Source organism: Agelaius phoeniceus, chromosome 1, assembly GCF_051311805.1.
Source record: "Agelaius phoeniceus isolate bAgePho1 chromosome 1, bAgePho1.hap1, whole genome shotgun sequence".
NCBI lineage: Eukaryota > Metazoa > Chordata > Aves > Passeriformes > Icteridae > Agelaius > Agelaius phoeniceus.
The window spans coordinates 7138167-7158720 of NC_135265.1; the positions used below are offsets into that span (position 1 = coordinate 7138167).

A 20554-nucleotide genomic window follows, 5' to 3' on the forward strand; every position below is an offset into this window, starting at 1 on the left:
TCCATCCAGATCATGCACATGCATTGGACTCATGTTCCTTTACCTGTCTGAAATTTTTTTCCATGGCCAAAGTCTTCCAAGCCCTTCCAGTGCCTCCCCTTCTTCACAAAATGCAGGGGTCCTGTGCTACTCTGTAGCTGTTGGACACACTGCACCTGTCTGCAGCTTTTACACAGGGGAGAATTCATTGCAATTTCTACACCAGTTGGAGTTTGTGCTGTGGAACAGCTTTATGCTGAGGTGGGTGTTGAGTTTGACATCAGGCTTGGTGATGGCAAAATGATGTTGCCCATCGCCCCAGTATGGTATTTGCATATCAAAAGTACATTTGAATAAAGAGGTTCAAGAGACATTTTATTAGAGCAGCCATAGAAAAGTAAAAAGTCATGTTTCTCTTCAGACACAGTCCATGGCTTCTATACATCTGCCATCAAAAGTGGTATTTCTTCTTCCTCCAGCAAAATTACCATTGCAGGTATGTTTCCACAGGAGAACATTTATCTTCTGCCATTTCCAAACTCCAGGAAAAACTAAGTTTCTGAGATTAGTTATATAAGAAAAAGGAAACTTGAATTTTATGTGCAAGTGTGAACTTAAACCGAGCAAACTGTTATTTGTATTTTATTTGCTCTATAAAAAGCCTAGGAATACAAAGAACTTTTAACTGAATATAAAACTCAACATTTTCTTTCCAGGTGTCCATAGAAATACCAGTATAGTAGAAAATAAATATAAAACCTGCAAAATACCTTAATTTGGTTTTGCTAAGAAGCCCTCTCGTTATGAAAAGAATGGGGGAAAGGGTGAACTAGTTCCTCTTTATTTCAAGCTTGCTGCTTTAATTCCATGTTGCAAATGAAACAACAAACAAAATTCTAAGGAATGTAAAAAGTTCCTGTGTCTACAAAAGCCTTAATAATACCACCCTGAGCTGAAGAACAATGGCACTGACATGAAAGGATTTTCATTTCTAAGAAATGCCTTAAATCAGAGTTCAGGAATACGTGTATTCCATGCTCTTCTGCAGGGCTGATTTAAACCAGACCTACTAACCTGAAATGTGCTTCCTTCCTGGGAGACTGAGCTGCAGCACTCAGGGCACCCCAGGTGAGACAGTGGGCTGGAGACAGGCTGCTACCTCAGCTCTGGGTGAAAGAGGAGGATCTGCATTAAGCAGAATATTCCAGGTATAATGCTACATTTCATACACAGTTCCTGGCTCACAAGGATGGACTGCAGTTTCCAATAACTACAATTGGTACAAAATTTGGAAAATTCTCCACTTAAAAAAATGGCAAACCCCATGTTTAGTAGCCACAGAGCATTAAGGTACAAAAAAATTGCTGCTTTCCATGTTCTCTGTCACTGCATCTTTCTGAGACTTGTATCCTAAAGGTTCATTTTTCCAAAGGGCATAATTTTGGCAGAGGATGAGGTCAGTGAACTCCCAGATTATGCACTGCCTATCTCTCTTGCAGCATTACAGGCATATGCAGATGCTCAGCACCTCAGAAATCCAAGCTTGCTATACAGCTAAAACAAATGTGCAGAGCATGAATATTACAATTACCAGAGAATTTAAAAAATCTGTCTGCATTCAAAGTAAAAATAAAACTGGGAAATTTCAAAATTTCCTGAGGTGCTCTTTTTGATCAACTAGAACTTTGGCTTCATTTCAATTTAGGCATTTCTTTCATAATACAATGCAAAATACAAACTACATTGTGAAGAATATAAAAGCTTTTTTTTTCCAGTTGGGAATGCCAGAACATATCCATTGTTTTTTTTCTCAAGCATATTCTTCAGCAAGTATGATTTTATGAAGAAGTTAATCATCAGTGGAGTTGCATTCTCCAGTGGAAAGGGGGGCTGTTTGGTTTTGATTTTTTTTCTAGTAGAAATTACATAGTCCTAGAATTTTCAGATTTTAAAGTTCTCTAGTTCTACTTGAAATTTCCCATTCTTTTTTACAAAAAAATTCCATAATGCCCTTTATCATAATTCATAATGGAAGTGTCTACTCATGGTAAACTATCTAACCTGGGTCAACTCTAGGCTGAATGATTTTTATATAATTTTTCATGTATTTGTGTACCTATGCAGGTTTTGAAATAAAATACATATTGGTGCTGATGGATGAGAAAGCACAAATGAAGTGACATTCTATAAAATCATCAGCTCTGGGGAGATGTTGAAAAGGCAAAGTTTGCTGATGTGCCAGAGTAAAAGAACTGATGGCATGAAGAAGTGATCAGATGGAAGGTTTAAAATGAGAAGGGAAAAAAGGAAGTTTTCCACAGAAAGAATAATTAAACTGAACTCATTGTGAACAGACACAACAGAAACCAAGAGGGTAACTGAACTGTACAAGGCTGGGATTCCAAACATACATTCAGCTTGAAAAAGCTGCTTCAGAAGTCAGGAAATTCAAAGGTAAGTGTCTCACAACAGAGTTTTTTAGGCATCTTCCTCAAAAAGATACTGAGCTAGATACTTCTTATTAATATGCATTTTTGTTAATAATCTCTTCAATCTAAACTATAAAATGTGCTGTGCAACATGACTGAACAAACATCACTGTGAGAAGTATTTCCCCCTTGTTTGAGTAATTTGAATTTGTAAGCTAATGTAAGTTTTTGTATTAAATAATGTACTTTGTGCAATTTTCTTTCTTGTAAAGTACTTTGAAGCTTTCAAAGGGCACTCTAGGTTCATAAATAATGTGGTGTTCTTTGCCAGAACTGTAGGGCATTTCTTGTAAGTTCTGAATCTTCTGTGCCAGAATTGCAACATGTTACATGCCAAATCCTGCACACAAATGTTCTACATGTGGCAAATACATATTGGTAAAGACCAGAGGCGTGGCATTCCTGGATTTCTTAGAGAGACTGGGGAAGGGAAAGAAGTGGGAAGGAGTAATGAGGAAAGGCAGAGAAAAAAAGTCTGTGCATCATTTTAAAAAATGAAAAACAACAAAAAAAACCAACCTCCACTCCCAAAATAACCTGTAACTTGCACTTAATTATTTCCAAAAACTAAACTTTTTGCTGTATGCAGCACAAACTCACAGATACCCAGAGCTGGGTCTTTACTTTTCCTTCAGTTATGGAAACCAGGCCTCTATTTCTTTAATAGCTGAAGATTCTTCAATGCCAGACATTTGTAAGGATCAGAACACCTGCAATCCCTGCTCCTCTGAGCACCCCCTAATGTAAATGGAGAGGCTGTGAGCCAGGAGAAGCAGCACAGTCAGGATCACCACTATTTAATAGGCTGTGAAAATGAATCCTCTTCTTCAGGCAAAACTGGCATTTCTTATGCCCAAAGCTGCAGGGAATAAACCAAGGCCAATGTTTGTAAAGTGTGAACTCTGGCCTCTTTGCAACCTCTGCCACAGACAAGCAGGCTCCTACTTCTGCAGCTTGGAAGAAGAGTAAGACCCAGAAATTCCAACAGGCATTTGGCCACATTGGTTTGACTGCTGAAGGATACCAGGATTTTATGTGTCTTTTGTTACTATTTTCTTGATTAAGCACAAACAAGTAATGTCAACAGTCCTCTGTAGTTTGGATGGAATTGCTAAAGTAATTAAGAAATTTTACCATTCCCTGCCCTTCACTGAATTTCAAGAAAATGGTGACAACAATTATTAATTAACCAGCAACAACCAGCTAGTTGAAAAGCTATGAGAAGGTACTTAGACCTAATCAGGCATTAAGCACCTGGATTTGATAAATGTTTACAAAATAAACTGATGTTAAAACTGAACTCCACATTCTGCAACACTAAATGAACGTTTTACTATCTGGTTTCTTTTGAGGTGGCAAGAAACTACAGTAAAACCTTTGCTGTTGCCAGAATTACACTGCTTAGAGAAAAACATCCTGTGTGTTACCATTTGCTGCCATGATTTACAGAGATATGGTCTGTAGTCTGTATCAGTTTCATGTGGAAGTTTTAAAGGTAAAAAGCCTTCTGCAGAGTTTGCAGATTTCTGCATTAATGTCTGTGTCGTTGCAAAGAGGATCAAGTGGTGCTGTGTCACAAGCTTTTCAAGGAAGTTAGCACATTTTTTCAGGTTCATCTCCTGCAAGGTAAGACTCTCCCCTCCATTGCTTCTGTCTATCCAATAAAAAGCTGATAAACTATCTAAAATCAAAACACAGAGCGAGGGGTGAGCACAGAACAGGTTTTCTAGAGAGTAGAGAGTGAGGAGTAACTGAGTGCTACTACTGCAGCTCACAAGGAAGAGCCTGCCCAGGCACTGCTTTATCATTTCTTCTGTCCCTTGAGCCAGCCTGTTCTCAAGGATGGTGACCAGCCGGAGCATATCGAAATGGTAATCGGTGTCAACAAACATGACTTCTACTTCCAGTCCTCCCTGCGCTCTGGCAATGATGCAGCGGGCTAGCAGGTGATAAAGCATTTCTGTTTTTCCTGTCCCTTCTGGGCCATGGAATTCAATAACATCTCCTGTTTAAAAACAAAGCAGTGTGTTGTCAGGTAAGAGCATTTCTAGCCCAGAGTTGGTTCTCAGTGTTTTCTGAACCAATATTCACTATCCCACAAACTGGGAAATGCATTTTAATTGACATTCATAAAATGGTTTAAATCCTGGTTAGTATCCACCAACAGATATTTCAGTGTTCAAGAAAGGCCTCTAAAGTGAAGTTAATCAACTGTGAACAAAGGTTGAAAGCCTCTGCCAGCACTATCTAGGAGACTTCCATCAAGAAAAGGTTGGCAACTGGATTTCATCTATATCATTACAGGCAGATAAAGGCAGAAGAGGAGGCTGCTACACAAAAGTGGCTAAGAAACCATGTACACTATGAACACACAATTAAGAAATAACAAAGCAGAGGACAAAACAAAACAAAAAAATTGACATATCAGAGGTCCTTTCACATAGATGTCACGTGCTGCATGTCACAAGATGCCTACAGGAATCTGTGACTGGTGAAGAGATCAGCAGTAGGTTTATTTAGCACTTATATTCGACTGTGGTGATAATAATGTGAAACTGCTTCTTTTGACAAGGGAGACTCAGGGATTCCTTCAACTCCAGGCAAGGCCTCTGTCTGAAGCAAATGATCTCTGTTCATAAAAGGATTCAGCCTAATTATCTCATCCATGTGGGTCATAAAATACATATCATAAAAATTTAAAATGTTAATTAAAAACAGCATTATGCTTCATTAGGAAACCAGTTCTTTTGTTGGATGTGAATGCAAGATACTCAAAAGCCTTATCCAAAGTCTTCTGATGTCTTGTATCAGAGCAAGACCCTAGAAGAAGTTAATTTATTAGCTGCTCTTTATAAATTTCTAATTTTGGGAACTGGATTATTTATTTATGACATTTTGGATTTTATAGGCAGGAGGGTAACCACATGCAGTAAGGAGAATCACACCACTGTAATTGCAGGAAGGTGAGAGATTTCCATGGCCTGGGCAAGTGCAAATGGCCTGACAGCTTTCCATAGGGGGATGTGAGAGTAGAGAATTAACTGCAACTTTCCTTAAACATGCTTGTGCCTGCCTGAGTTAACAGGGTTTTTCAAGTCACTGCTCAACTTCCAGAGGATGTCCTCATTCACAAGTGCCTACAACATCAAGATGCAATTTGGGATCAGGGGAGCAGGATGGTAGAGAAGAAACCAAGCTCTTCTCCCTTTGCAAGTGTTAAAAGCAATTTACACCTGATGTAACAAGTCTGTCCATTTCAGTGTCACTCAGAAATAGCATTTATATGAATTTCTGATCCTTTGAAATCTATTAAAAAGCTTGATTGTCTCCCAAGCCCTTATTAAGCTGTTCTGAATGGCTCCCTCACTTCTGAGATGAAAGATAACTACACATCCTGGGACATAAGTTTTTATTTTCTCTTCCTGTGCAGAGGTCACGGTGCCCGATGCTGTCACTTGCAGCCAGTGGCTCTGCTGTCACACAGCCTGTGCCAGAGACATAACCACACCCTGGCAGGGTGAGATACCAGCTTGCAAGAGCTCCTCCTAAAAGTGCTGGGTAGGTCATTCCCTCCTATTTTGTCTCTTGCAGTATTTTAGAACAATTGTGTAAGGCAGCTCTTGATAAGGAACAAAGTGTGTCTTTTGCCACTGTCTGTGACACAAAACTTCTGCCACCCTGGTTGGTATTTCTGAATCCAGACCAGTAACTGAGTGGGGCCAACAGGCAATACTGCTTCACCTGCCTTTACAGCAAAATATGACCTGCTGGATTCAAAAATTCTTCTGGGAAATAAATGTTTCACTTTTTCCATTTGAAGACATTCTAGCAGAATGTCTGTGTGCTACAGAATGACACTAGATGAGTTTTTGGGGTTTTTTTTATTGGCAGAAGTAATAAAACTTATTTAAGTAAAAATTCTAAGTTGAATGACAATCATTCTCAGAGGTTTTTGTGGTGGTGGTTTATAAATGTGAACAGCAAGAGAGCCAAGCACCCCTCAAAGTTTGCTCAACATTGCTGAAAGAGATCCACAGCTGCCCTGTAGTTGGACCAAGACACTTGAGTTATTCTGCAAACAGAAACAGCTTGGACTGCAAGAAAACCTCAAGAGAGCTGGAGATTTCTGTGCCTTCCTGATTATCCAAGAGGCTGCCCACAAGGAGAACGGGTGCAAAACAGGAACCATTTATAGCAACATCTATAAATGTAGGGTTTCATTGAATTAGCAACCAGGCTGTTACAGTAAGATAAGAGGGGAAATTCATTCTCTGGATCAGAGAGGACAAGCCATGACACAGCAAAGGAGGAAGTGAGGCCAGCAGCGTTTTCAAGAAGCCTCAGACACGCTGACTGTAGGTCACAGAAGAAACTGAGTGATCACGACTAGCATCATCCATTAATGTCAAAACAACTTTGAAAGGAGGATTAGTAAAAAGATACTGTCACAGGATGAGAACAGGCTGAGAGGGAGAGCAGGAACAGCACTTTAACATGGAAGAAAGTTAATGGGAATTTTTTCTATTAGAATTGGTGTTGGCAGACATTAAACATATCAGTAGATGAATGTTCCATTAGCTTGGCAAAACATGCAGAAGACAAACTAATTGGGTTAATAAAAACTTAAGTTTGTGAAGATTTAACAGATGGAGATGGATGAGTAGAGTGATTTCACATGAAATTCAGCACTGTGAATTCAAGAGTTAGGTTTTAAGGAGTCCCTGAACACATTGCCTGGCTCAGGGCAGCCAGAACTGGCTCATTATGGGCAGACTAAAGAGAATAATAGCCCACTCCTATGAATGGGCATGCAGGTTAAACTAAATGATGCTGAAGAAATGTAAATATTTATGTAAGATTAATATATTTTTGACTGAAACACTGTGTTCAGTCCTGGCCATCAGTTTGCTGTTATGTCTTGAATGAGAAGAGCCTTATTTTTGTCTGTAATCAATGCACCAGCAAATGCTGGTTAAACTATTTTCTGACACAGCAGATACAAACAGGCTGTTGGAACACTCAGCAATAACTTTGTGTGTTTCACATCGTAGGCTACCTTGAAGTTTCTAGGCTGGTCATTTACAATACTGTGCAGAAGCTGTCACTATTATTTATACCATTTATAAGTGAAGTAGAAAGGCCTAATATTTATTCCAAGTTAATGTTGGGTGTCATGCAATTGGTGAACATCAGAGCCTTAAACTGACACCCACACCTTCATGCCAGTGGCACAGGGGAAATATGACTGGCAATAGTGGAAGATTATTTAATGCCTGTGTCACTTTTGCTCCATTCCAGAAGAGCTTAAATGGTATGTAATTAATGTACTTATGTGCTCTTAAATATGCAAGTCCATCATAATTAGAAGCAGTGGTTAGAGTATCACATTAATACCTATATTACCTGTCCCTATTTTACAGTACCCTGACATGCAAGTTATGAACACTTAACTAAAATGTAACCTTTGGATAGTTTATTGAAACTTCATGTATTTGTTTGAAAAAAATGAATAATTTAGGTCTTTGCATTGCTTTAATCACAGCATTTTAGATGAAGAGCTGTTCAGTATTGACTTCATGGGCAACCTATTACAGAATTCCACAGTGACACACTAAAAGTCAAGTTCATGACAAATGGAGAGGTAGGCCTTCAACAGGGATTTAAGACTGAATAATGTGAACACACATCAAAATAACACATGGCCTCACATGAATACTGTGGTATTAAAAGACAAAGCAAAAATGCAATAAAAGGTGAAGTCCATTTATATATATACTGCTAAAGGGCTGTGCTAGTATGTTAGGCAGCTTCATTAATGTCAGCCAAAAAGCATGACCAATATGGGTAATAATTGATACCATTTGTTGGAAGCAGAAGAAAAATACAAGTGCTTCAAAAGCTCAATGACTCTGTTGGCACAGAGAAACCAGTGATGAATTTTAGAAGGTTTCCAGCCATGTTAGAACTGAGGTTCTGGAACAGTCCTCAGACAGACATGAACAACCTATAAAGCTTTAAGAGCAAAGCAGATCATTTGACATGAAATTATGTAACACTGTGGAGTGCAGCAAGGGTACTTAGTGATCCTCAAGGAAATATCTTAAAATCCGTTTGACCAGTACATAGCCAGCTCAGTCTCCAACATTTGTTTGTTGTGTGTAAAGCTGACTAAAAAATACCAAACATCCAGACTAAAAGATTGTTTAATATTTATGTTTCGAAAAAAAAATACAGTAATATCTCATTTTCTAAAAAAAATAAGAATTTGAGAGTCTTATAAAGCATACACCAATTTCACTCCTGGTCCTTAATTCCTCTTGTGAGTAACACAGCAGGTCAGAAATGAGAGTATTTATATATTCTTCTGTGTTCTACTTGCACTGGCTTAGCAGTATTTCTCCACCCTTTATCATTGCTATGTGACACTGGAAACTTTCAGGGCAGGAATCCTGTACTGCTAAAGCCCACGTGTTTCCTAGTGCTGCAAAACAATACACAACAGTCTCACAGTGACTGTGTTTGAAGACTAAGCATCATCTCTCATCCAATTATCCTGATTCTTTTTATTGCTTTTTCTGCTCTTTATTCTGAACATTCCATATTTGTGGGAATTCAAACTGCAGATAAGTGTGCTGCTAACCACTGAAGCCACATACTTGCCCTATGAAATCCACTCGTTCATACATAAATTCCACAACAGTAGTACCTCACCACTGATCCTCACTGTTTGCCACTCATTTGCCTTTTTCCATACATATCTTTAGTCTTGTGTAATCAGAGTTGTCTCTTCCATCGTGAAATTCATGAAATTTCACACAATCTGGAAAATCAGTCTGACTTCCTGAATAGTGTGTTCTTTTCTGTTTAGTTCACTAATTTCTTTCATTAAAATATCCAGCCTTGATCTTAAAATTTCTTGTACTGGTGTCATTGAAAGGTTATCCCACTTCTCCAATCTGAAATTCTCCTTCATTCACTGAAGGTCTCTATGAGCCATGTTGATCCTGCATTGTGAACTCATTTAACTAATTAGTACCTATGGCCATAATGGAATTGTTTATGAACTTCTGTTCTGAGTATACCTAGGATTGTTCAGGTCAGGACTGAATGGCATGATGACTTGGCTTCATTGAAAAATACTGTTTGCTCATGCTCCTTATCCTAATTTACCCAGACAACTCTGTATCACTGAACTCTCTGCTATTTACTGAACCTCATGTTCTTTGCAAATTTCTGCAGTTATGACTTTGTGGTGGTTGTCTAGACCACTGATTAAAAAAAAACAAACAAAGAGGTTTAATGACAGACTCTAGAACAAATTGCTGGAAAACTACTGACACTGACCAACATGCTTGGTATTTACTCACCTACACCTCTGTCTTGATATGTATAAAGTAGATTTAGAGGCCTATTTAATAATGTTTGGAAGGGTGACTTTGCACTATTCCATTTTATCTAGATTGCATTGAACTACATCAACAATTAGAATTCTGATCTAAAGCAAAATAATTTACTTGAATGCTTATCTCTGAGAATACTTCTACATGAGCATTTTTCCATAAATGGGATGAAGACACATTTTTACCATGAACAGGAGATCCTTCCTCAGCAAACAGACAAGGCTCGAGATTCTTCAGAGAACTTCTGCCCTCAAGTCGTGCAAGCAGCTTTTAAAGACAAGACAAAGAGCCATGCTGTTAACTTTAAATAATGAACCTCAGGACACAAATGTAAAGGATTCTAAGAACTGACAGTTTTCCATGACAATCCTATTGAAAGATTAGCCTGATTTTAAAAGTGTTTTCATAAATACATATGGAAATGTATAGTCTGGACTACAGCAACAGAAGGTCCCAGCCTTACAAACAACAAGCACAGAGATTCAGTGGCAGTAAGGACTGGAGATGTGAGGAGAAATAAAGTTTAAAAAGCAAAGGCTGCTCAGGGACATCAGTGAGAGGGATCACCTCCAGTACACAGCAGTGCTGCCATTCCAAAGAACAAAGGGAAAGAACATCATTTGTAACAACCATCACCTCCAAAAAAAATACTGGCTGAGAGGTGAAACCTTACCCATCAACAATCCCCTGAGCCAGCCTCTCTGAGCATTTCTAAGTAAAACCATGTGCATTTCACCTGGGAAGTTACACAGGACTCCTCTGGGCAACAATCACATTATATCATAGTTACTTGTTCAAACAGAGTATGGATTAAGAATGTTCAAAAGTAATTAGTCACCAGTGGCTCTGCAAGAACCTTTCTAAAGCAAGCTTGAATTTGTTAAGCAAGTTCTCCAAAGCCCCTCATAAAGTAAGTCCATTGTAAAACTAATTACTTCAAAGATCACGGACAGTTTCTTAAATTGAGAGGTATTTCCATAGCAAGCAGACAGGTATTCACAAAACCTGTGTTATTATTAGTTCTGGCACACTGTGTAAAGCAAGAATGAACATTTTCCCTGGTACTAGAGCTGCTATTCCCTACATGTATTCCCATAGATGGCAAAGGACATTACAGGGATGCTCTGTGTCACCAGAGCACCTACCCTGGTGCCAAATACCACATTCTCCAAGACACCCAGCTGTCATTTAGAAATGTGAACAAATCACATCCTGTTCAGTTTTATCCCATCCTCAAGACCAAAAGAGCAGTGAGCACACACCTTCAAAAACTGCTGCCTTCTCTTGCTTTCCCTCCTTGTCAGATCCATGAGCAACACTTGCTCTGAATGATCTTGAAAGTTCTTTAAACAGTTGTGTATGTGTGTGTTTGCCTTTAAGAGTAAAAAATTAAATGGTCCTGAATTTGCTTCAAGTGGTCACAAAGGGAATGTAAGTGTGACATTTTCATTGACATTTTCAGAGTCCCTTCCATTAACAAAATGTCAATGTGTTTGCCTTGGCCTCTTCACACCTATCCAGGAGACTTTTCTGACTCATCCTCTGAAGGGCCAAAAAACCACTCAAATCGACCTTGCTCTGGATCAGCAGATCATCCCATTACACTTCACACATTTGTGCAGCACAAAACAAATGGTGAACTCCTGGGAACCAGCAGAGTTCCATGATCAGGACAAAGCAAAAATCCAGATGGACACACATACACAAGAATACAGGAATTAACTTGGGGCACATAAACCAGCAGCTCTCAACTACCAAGAGGGCCTGGCCACCAGTGAGGAGAGGCTGCACCCACTGGGGAGAAGAACCAGGAATCCCTCACTCCTTTGTCAGCAGTGGAAGTTGAGGGAAAGAGGAAAACCACCACAGGCTGCTGCTTTCTGATGCTCTTCACTTCCCAGCAGAGGAAGCACTGCTGCAGCGCACAGGGTTAACAGGGGCTCAATGATGGGCACTGCTGGGGCCAGCAGTCACAACCACTGCTGGCCTTAACACATTGCTGCAGCCTCCTGCTCCTAAATTCATTTGTACATTAACAAATATATCCTCTGCAGTGAATTTTTTCTGGAACAGTGAGCCCCTGTGTCCTCTTAGACTATCAACTCTTTAAGTTTTTACTGAGAGAGAGTAAATTGATCACTATGGTTTAAATATGAATCTGTCGTTATTTAAATGACAAGTTTATGGATTAATTTTAAATAACTACAGGTGCTTTCTCTGAGCACTGCTCATGAAGGTAATTTATGGTAATTTGCTGATGATAGCACACCTGTGTTTTTATCCAGCTTGTATTTACTTCCGAGTTCTGAAGCAGAATCTCCAAAGGCACTTGCCTCATTAGTGCCATGCTGGGAGCAACGGGGTTCCTGGCAGAAACAGGCAACAATTTTCCTTCAGCTCTCACAAAGGTTTGTCCACAGTGCAGCACAAGTGATGGAAGCAAAGCTGAGACACTACACAGGCATCCCTCACCTCTGCCCACGTTACACAGGGACAGCACAGGCTGCTCCAAATCCAGCAAGAGCCACCTTGGCTCTGCTCCAGGGGAGGCTTTCCCATTTGGCCTCCTCTTGTGCTCTTCTGGAATATGAGAGGGGGAGAAATCCCCAGCATGTAAAGGGTAATCTGGAGGGTGGATGTCAGGGGTCTCAAGCTGTGTCACACACAATGTACAGAAGGACAGACAGCACCCCTAGAGAGAACCTCAGAGCAGGAAGAGCTTAGAAAAAATTCCCAAGTCGATTTCAAATCCCATATTAGAGACTCCTGATTCTATAATCAAAGTGTAGGTGCTCATTTCTGCCTCCACAAGCCTCTCTTCATCTTGTTTTACACAAAACACCACCCTTTAGCAACCTGCTAGTGGTAGCTCCTCACTCTTAGGTGTTCTTTGAAAATGTAATTATGCCAGCAAGAAACTGCACAGATGTGCAGTTACATGTAGAGAAAAAGCTGTACAGCAAAAGTTCAGCAGCAGCTGGGACAAATGTCAATAATGACGAAGCTGATGAGACTCAAATATTTCAGCTATGCCTTTTATAATTTATTTTCCTTTTAAGAAACAAATATGCATATGGACAGTCCCCCTGACTAATGCAGGACATGCTTGTACTCTGTTGGTTCCATTGATGCTGTGCATCAATGCAAACACACACGTAGGTCTTGTCAGGAATGAGAGATTACTTCATTAAAATGTTAAAGAAATTCAAATTAAATACTCCAGCTCTGGTAGAGGCTGTGAGCTAACCTACAGGCTATTTACACATAGAAACCTATCTCGAGTACTAGACAAAATTTAATTCTCAACCACTATAACCGCTCTGATTGAGCTTTTGTAAACTTTGGGCATGAAGACATATGCAAGCTATTTATCATTACTTTTACTGTGATAAACCAAAGGTGTTTTGCAAGAAGTTCTAATTTGTTGTATTAATTATATTCAATAATAAAAGCACAATACTGTGGTCTCAGTATAACTCAGTAAAATCTGACTTTATGCGTGAGACTATTTAAAGAAGTATTGGTTTAAATTAAGTGTTTTCTGTTTCAAGTGCTTTCACCATTTTTTGTCTGGACACTGTATTCATATATTGACTTTCCTTAACCTGTTGGTTTGTTGGTTTTCAACTCCTCCCTTGTTCCAGGCGGGATATCCATCCATTGCAGGCAGTTGATGCCATGAGCATTCCCTGTCAGCACCACTCATGTGGACAAATAAATGCATTTACCCCTTGGACAAAGAGCACACCTCATGTCCTTAATTCATGTCTATTTGCCTAGAGTGAACATCTGGTACTAATTTTTTTTTTTTAAGTGTCGAAAGTGCTTAAAAACCCAATCTCACTAAAAACCACACAGACCTTTAACAATGAATATTATCACACTTTTCTGTTTTATGTGAAGTATTCAGCATATTCTGGTATAGTTACACACAAAACTCCAAGCAATTAAGTTGCTGAACGAAAGTGGAAGTTTCTAACAAACAAAACATCGAGAAATGGGAAAAAAAAACCTAATAAAACAACACAAGATCCCAAAACACAAACCTCTTTTCTCCCGAAGAGGAGGAAAGCAATTCCACCTTACAAAATGTTTATTTATAGAATCATAAATTTGGAAGAGACCTTTAGGATCATCAAATCCGAACCTTTAAAGGAAACCTTCCTCACAGGTCTTCTTCCTTAGGCATCCCCTCCAACGCCTGGGAGGGGAGCGCGAAGGGAATATTTATAAAAAGAATTATCGATACACCCGAACCAAGAAGCGCCCACAGCAGAAATCCACCCGCATCCCGACACAAAGGCAGAACACGGCCCCAGGGAACCCCGCTCCCTCCCGGATCCACGGGAAATCCACCGGGAAATCCACGGGGAAAGCCCCCGCGGCCTCTCGGGGGCGGAACTCCGTCCCTCCCTCCCTCACGCACCGCCCCCTCAAGAGGCCCCGCGGGGGCTCCCCCGCTCCCGCCCGTGGGGGTGAGAGGAGGAGGCTCAGCGCTCCTCTTTTCCCGTGGCTACAGCCTCGCCCGGCTCTCCCCGCCCGTGAGCCCAGGCCCGAGGCTGCGGGGAGCGGGGGAGCGGGGCGGGGGCCGCGCCTCACCTGCGTGCCCGACTCCGCCCCGCCGAACGCGTCACCCATGGCGGCCCCGCGGCCCCGCGCCCGCCGCCGCCCCGCAGCGCCCCCGCCCGGCCGCGCCCTCTGCGCCTGCGCGGCTCGGCCCCCCGGGAGCGCGGGGAGGAGCCTGCGGGATGCAGAGTCGCGGGTTCGAGTCCCGCCTCCGGCTCAATTCACGGCCGCCCACCCGCCCGAACCTCGTACGTGTTTGGGATTCCTTGGACGCCGCCGGCAGAAGCACAGAGTCAAATAGGTTGGAAAAGAACTCTGGACTCATCGAGTGTAACTTATGATTGAATGCCACCATGCCAAGCAGACCACGGCAATAAGTGCCATGTCCAGTCCTTCCTTAAATGTTGAATTCAGATCAATCTTACACTTAAACAGCTCCAGGGACGGTGACTCCACTGCCTCCCTGGGCTGCCCATTCCAGTGTCCAATAATTCCTTCCAAGAATAAATTCTTCCTGGTGTCCAACCTAAACCTCCCCTGGCACAGCTTACAACCATGTTCGCTCATCCTGTCCCAAGTTACCTGAAAGAAGAACCTGACTCCCACCCAGAGAAAAGCTGTTTATTTATTTTTAAGGACTTATCTTTCTACAGGTGTGTGTGGGTTTTTTCTGCTCCTGCTGGAAAGCATCAGGTGGTTGGGCTGGTGTGACTCAGGGGATGCTCCTTGGTGGCACTGGAGAGCTGTGACTCAAGGGAAGCTCGTTCGCGTGGCTGCGATTAAACTCTTGACGCCTGTGAAATTGCTCTTTGCCAAAGCCAGCTATCAATTAGGGCTTAAATTAAAAGGGGTTTAGAGTATTTTTGAGAAGTCCCTGGAATGAACGGGGCTTGCGTGTTGTGTGATGCTCTGAGGCAGGAGCTGATGGTCAGCAGCTTGGTCACACCAGCAGCCCGTGGTCAGCAGCAGGACCTGCTCCTCCTGGACCATGGCCCGTCCACTGCAGTTGTGCAACCTGGGCAGGCAAGAGGGATGGGCACAGGGAGAGCTCAGGAGAACCTGTTTGTTTTGTCCATAGGCTAAATGCAAAACCAGCAGGATAAGAATAGCAGCTCCCAGTATATGCATATCAAAGAGCAGTAGTGATACCATCCCTTCGGGTCTAGCGAGGTTATCGGTGATACTGCACGTCCTTACAGTTAGGAGGAGAAACTGGTGGTGGAGTTCTCTGCTTCTTCAAAGAAATCATGTTTGTCTATACAAAAGAGTTTCTACTAGCATGTACCACAACAAAAAATCTAACCTCAGATGCAAGGCATCAGGTTTGTTTACTCTTTCAACCCTTTTTCAGTCCAAAATACTGAGCTCCAATGCAAACCACACTGCTGCTGCCACTTGACTAACTCCAGATGGATGGCATCAGATAGATTTAACACAACTTAAACCTCTAGTTTTGGTGTCCAGTCCTAATTCTGCTCATTAAAATACAGAAGGGAGATGGTCAATCTGACAGCCTGAATAGTCTTTGTCTTTTTCTGTGTATGGGTGCATGTGCCAAATTATCAGGAGCATGGTGAGAAAGACTTGGATGGCCATGGGGAGGGCACAAAAATGCAACTGCAGTACTTTTGATTTCATTGTATTGAAGGAAGTTTCTTCTTTGCATTTTGGAAGAAGTCAACATAAGGGACAGACAACTTTAAGAACTGTGTATCTGAGTATTCTTACAGTACCTCAGTGGTCTGGGCCACCTGGAAGAGCTTAAAAGCTTTGTTAATTAGTAGTGATTGTCCTTGAAGCTGACTGAGGAGTGACCTAACCCAAGAGCAGAGTGATGACAAAGATATTACTCACTGCATCAACCACATGATTTTTTTTTTTTTGGTAATTATAGGTTCTTTGTTGCTCTTGTCCTCTAATTAAAGATGTTGTACTAATTTTTAAAAAGTGATTGCTAGTTGAATTCAGAGCCATAAATATACAGCACAGATAAATACCAGTCGACTGAAGCCCACTCCTAGCTCATCACTCACCATTGTGAGAGTCCCAGTAGGGTTCTGTGGGAGCTCTTCCACTGCACAGCTGAACACAGCTTTGGCATTAGATTACAATCTAATGCAAAATGAAGTATCACAGTTCAATGGAGATCAAGCAGCAAATATTTGAGAGACAGGTTAAAAACATAGAACTCATCTGAGCAGAAAAAAAAAAGATATAAGGATATTTAATAGCTTGAAATAGTTAGTACATCACAATTAGAAATGTGTAAATCAAACACACCGGTCACCCTGATAGGCAGATTGCACATCAGCAGTCAGCATTGCTGGCATCTTACCACATTTTGTAATATTTTATCAAAGGTGTCAATGTAGTTCTAATAGTTCATCTTTATTTTTTTTGTTTGTTTGTTTATTTTTCTCCCTGCATGGCAAACCTCTTCACTGATCTTGCTTCTTAGGAGAAAAACAGTAACATGGGTAAGGAGAGAAATTTTTTACCATTGGTAAAGAGCAATGATTTTAATTGCACCCTTTATTTTTTGGGCTTCTGGAGGGCTTATTTATCTATTTATATGTCTTTATTTATTTATTTATTTATTTATTTATTATTCATTCTTTCATATTTTTCTGGAGTGTTTCTGAGTGATAGTGGGCGATCCAGGAGTACAGGATCCCACCCACCCCTTACTCTTCCTTCTCAAACAGCAGAATCCTCCTTAAAGCAGCACAGATCTAAGTAGTTCGTAGTATCCAGGGTCTCCATGCCCCGGCACTCCTGTTTCTACAGGCAGAAAATGAGTGTTCCTTTGTTTGGCATGAGGGGAGCCTGAGGGGGCCCCAGGAGCCACAGCACTGCTGGTGTAGCAATTGAGCAGCAGGAACAAGGACTTTCCTAAGAGCAGAAAGATCACACTCTAGGGGTGAGCATCTCTGTCTTTATGAAATGTGTATTCTGGAGAAAAACTCCTGTTTCCTAATCTTGATTTTGAACATCTCCCATGCTGGGATCCTGTATTTTCCACTGTATGTGTTTAAGACCTGCATTATCGTGAGGAAAAATGACAGAGAAGGAGAGGAAGGTATCTGAAGTGGATTTGCAAAATTATTTTTTATTGTAGCTTTAAAATTTTTTGCTTCTTTATACATTCACTATTGTTAATTTCAGCCAGCAGAAGGAAACTGGGATGGGTTCTGGAGAAGGAAGAACTAGCTCAGGTGCCCTAGGCATGTTGAGAGTCTACTGTATATATAAACATTTAATTTATTTTTAAGATGCAAAGTCCTAAATTTAAATTGCCAATTGGTCTACAATAGTCTCAAGAATTCCATTATTAGACTTTAGATGGCAGTGTAAAGAACTAACACCCTGTCCTGGAACAAGGCCTGAGGTAAGAGCTTAAACAAAAGGGGAAAAGCATGAAGAAAACCAATATGTTGACAAGAAAGATTGTGTGAGGATGTTTGCAAAAAACATATCAAAATTTCATATTTAATTAAGTAATAGCTAATTTAGAAACTGGGATGTAAATGCTTCCTCCTTTGAGCGATTGGGTTTTTTTCCCAGCCACAGACGTTTTGCTCCAACATAAGCTTCATCATTTTCAGTGTATTGTCACTTAATGTTCCCTCACAAGATTTGTGTGGGTGACATTCCAGCACAAACCAGCTCCAAACAGATCTTCTAGCTTGAAAACAGTTTGTTCATATAGTTGAACTAAACTCTTTAGTAAAGTCAATTGTTGTTTTCCTAATTAATGTCCAGACTCTTAAATACCTTCATTCCAAAGGTGACAAATCGACTCTTCCAAAAGTCATAACACAAAGAATCACTCCTAGAAATAAACCAGAAAGGTTTTGAGTTGAGTCTTATCTCCTCCTTTGTGTAGTAATGCTCAAAGCCCAAAAGGTTTATCACCTAAAGACCATCTCAAAGTTGTAAGCAGACCTAAAAAGGATTCATAATAGTAACAGAAGTAGTAGTGGTAGTAAGAATTAAGATTTAAAGTATGTGTTGAGTCTCCATGTAGTGAATGCCATCAGATTAGTTGCAACCTCTCTGTTGTGTGACTCCTCCAGTTTCATGGAGCTGATTTCAGACTTACTGTTCCAAGTTTCTCTCAATGAGTGAAATGATCTGTCACTGGGTTTTATTAGATTTCTGCTTTTATATTTTAGAGCAGATGGCTGATTCTTTTTACCTGGAGAGCTGCCACTTTCTTTAGATGCATTTGGGCTTTATGGTAGTCTCATTTATCTGTTTATTTGAGAAATAAGTAACCTAAATTGCAAATGTGTTATAATTTCACTGACCTCAGAAAAGCTGATAGAGTTCCTGAATTTTGTTGAAAAAATAAAAACAACCCCACAAAGAGAAAATAATTTAATCCACCGGTAGCTGGACTGCTGGCCATGAAACAGCAAGTCCAGGTCTTTATTAGTTCTGGCATCTGTGATCATGGAATCATAACATGGTTTAGGTTGGAAGGGACCTTAAAGCTCATCCAGTTCCTGTCCCCTTGCCATGGGCAGGGAACCTTTCACTAGACCAGGCTGCTCAGAGCACAGTCCAACCTGGCCTGGAATAGTTTCATGGCCAGTTGCTGGATATTCTGCTTTACCTTTCATCTTGCAGACATACATCAGAAATAAACTTGCTCTGTGTAGCCATTCACCTGTATTTATGTCTAGGTTTCTTATTTGCCTTTTATCAGCTTGTATTCCTGAACTGAAATTCCTTCATGTTTGTTTTTCATCACATTGTACTGACAGCACCACAGCTACTTCTGTCCTGCCTGAATGATTCTGCACTGGCTCACTGCAAAGTTGCTGGATCTCCCTTGCTTGGACTGGGTTTGTGTTGGTGACTCAGCCAGGGGTATTTTCTTGCTTTTCTATGGCCACAGTTTCAGGTTAGCAATAAGTAAGTAAGACTTACAGAGAAGAACATGTGGTTTGTAAAGCCACTCTCATAGCCAGCAGTGACTACAGATGAAGTTTCTCTCTGAGTACTTGAGCTCTGACCTGCAGCCCATGGAAGGAGAGGTCTTGTGCTTGACCTTGTGAACCTCCCTCTCTGCTTCTACCTCACTGATGGGAATAAAACAAATTTTGCCTCAGTCAAACATGCTTGTGAAAATGTCCTCTGCCTTCTACAGTGCTGTTCAATGAAGTATGAATGATCTTTCTAAATTCTTCTCCTGTGGGTTACCCTTTGCTTGAGTGTTGATGCCCTTACAAGCTCCAGGTTTTCCATAGAATCCATGCAGGCACTATGACTCTGCTGAAGAATTCACACAAATCCTAGGCCTGTCAATAGGAGTGAATCAGTATCTTAATTAATTAGCTATTTATGCTCCCCTTGCACACTGCTAAAAGGGAATCCTCTAGTAGGGTAGCTGGCACTGAGTTCAAGCTGACTGGTATTTCTTGGTGAAGACAAACCACAATTTGCCTGTGTGGTACAGAGAACTAATTTCAAGTGTGCAAGAAAACTGTATAATCCAGGCCATTTATTTTCTTTTTTTCTTTTCTTTTTTCTTTTCTTTTTTTTTAACTGACTAGGGAATCCCCATTTTATCCTTTTTACACAAATTTAGCATTAAAGTTTCTGTTTTCTCTAATCCCCACGGACCTCCTGTCAGCGTGGAATATACATCTATTTCTTTTCTTTTTGATCTTAACACTTGTAAGTAATAAATAATTGATTGCCCAAGGAATTCTGGGAATATATTCAGCCTTAAATTGAGCACTAAACTATTTGCAAATGTGCTTAGGCACTAGTCCAAAAGATACATCAAAAGAATGTCAATGGATATTGGGAAGTGAAGTGCCATCATATGTTGGAATTAGGAAGCATAAAATATAAGTAGAGAGATAACCCTGTCAGATCTGCTGCCAGCAGTAATAGAAAAAGGTATGTTTTTATAGAAGGCTGTAAACTGTTGTTCAAGCCACACTGGACTTTTACCTCACTCCAGACCCTATTCAGGGAATGCCTGGTTTTTGACTGTTGTCTTTAAACCGGGACTCGACAGTGCTCTCATCCCAGAGATACCTAAAGCTGAGCCTGAACAGCCTGTGAGCTCCATCTGTCAGAGAGACCTGGGGTACATTTCCTGCA

General features: G+C 40.7%; 1 protein-coding gene and 1 long non-coding RNA gene across 2 annotated transcripts; one reads left to right on the forward strand and one right to left on the reverse strand.

The window, feature by feature from the left end:
* Positions 1 to 333: 333 nt before the first annotated feature.
* XRCC2 (X-ray repair cross complementing 2) lies at positions 334 to 14543 on the reverse strand. The gene is made up of 3 exons (XM_054631824.2): positions 14468 to 14543; positions 10054 to 10135; positions 334 to 4473 (listed from the first exon to the last, which is right to left on the reverse strand). The coding sequence occupies exons 1-3, from the start codon at positions 14504 to 14506 to the stop codon at positions 3758 to 3760; spliced, it is 837 nt and encodes a 278-aa protein (XP_054487799.2). The 5' UTR covers positions 14507 to 14543; the 3' UTR covers positions 334 to 3757.
* On the forward strand, positions 2309 to 11272 carry LOC143695668 (uncharacterized). Its single transcript, XR_013185109.1, has 3 exons — positions 2309 to 2433; positions 5899 to 6026; positions 9928 to 11272. It is a non-coding gene; the product is annotated as an uncharacterized LOC143695668 (long non-coding RNA).
* Positions 14544 to 20554: the final 6011 nt, after the last annotated feature.

Coding starts and splice junctions, on each gene's coding strand:
- XRCC2 (XM_054631824.2), bottom strand. CDS start 14,506: ATGGGTGACGCGTTCGGCGGGGCGGAGTCGGGCACGCAG. Junction 10,136..14,467: donor GGGCGGAGTCGGGCACGCAG/GTGAGGCGCGGC, acceptor TGTCTTTAAAAG/CTGCTTGCACGACTTGAGGG. Junction 4,474..10,053: donor GGAAGGATCTCCTGTTCATG/GTAAAAATGTGT, acceptor GTTTTTAAACAG/GAGATGTTATTGAATTCCAT.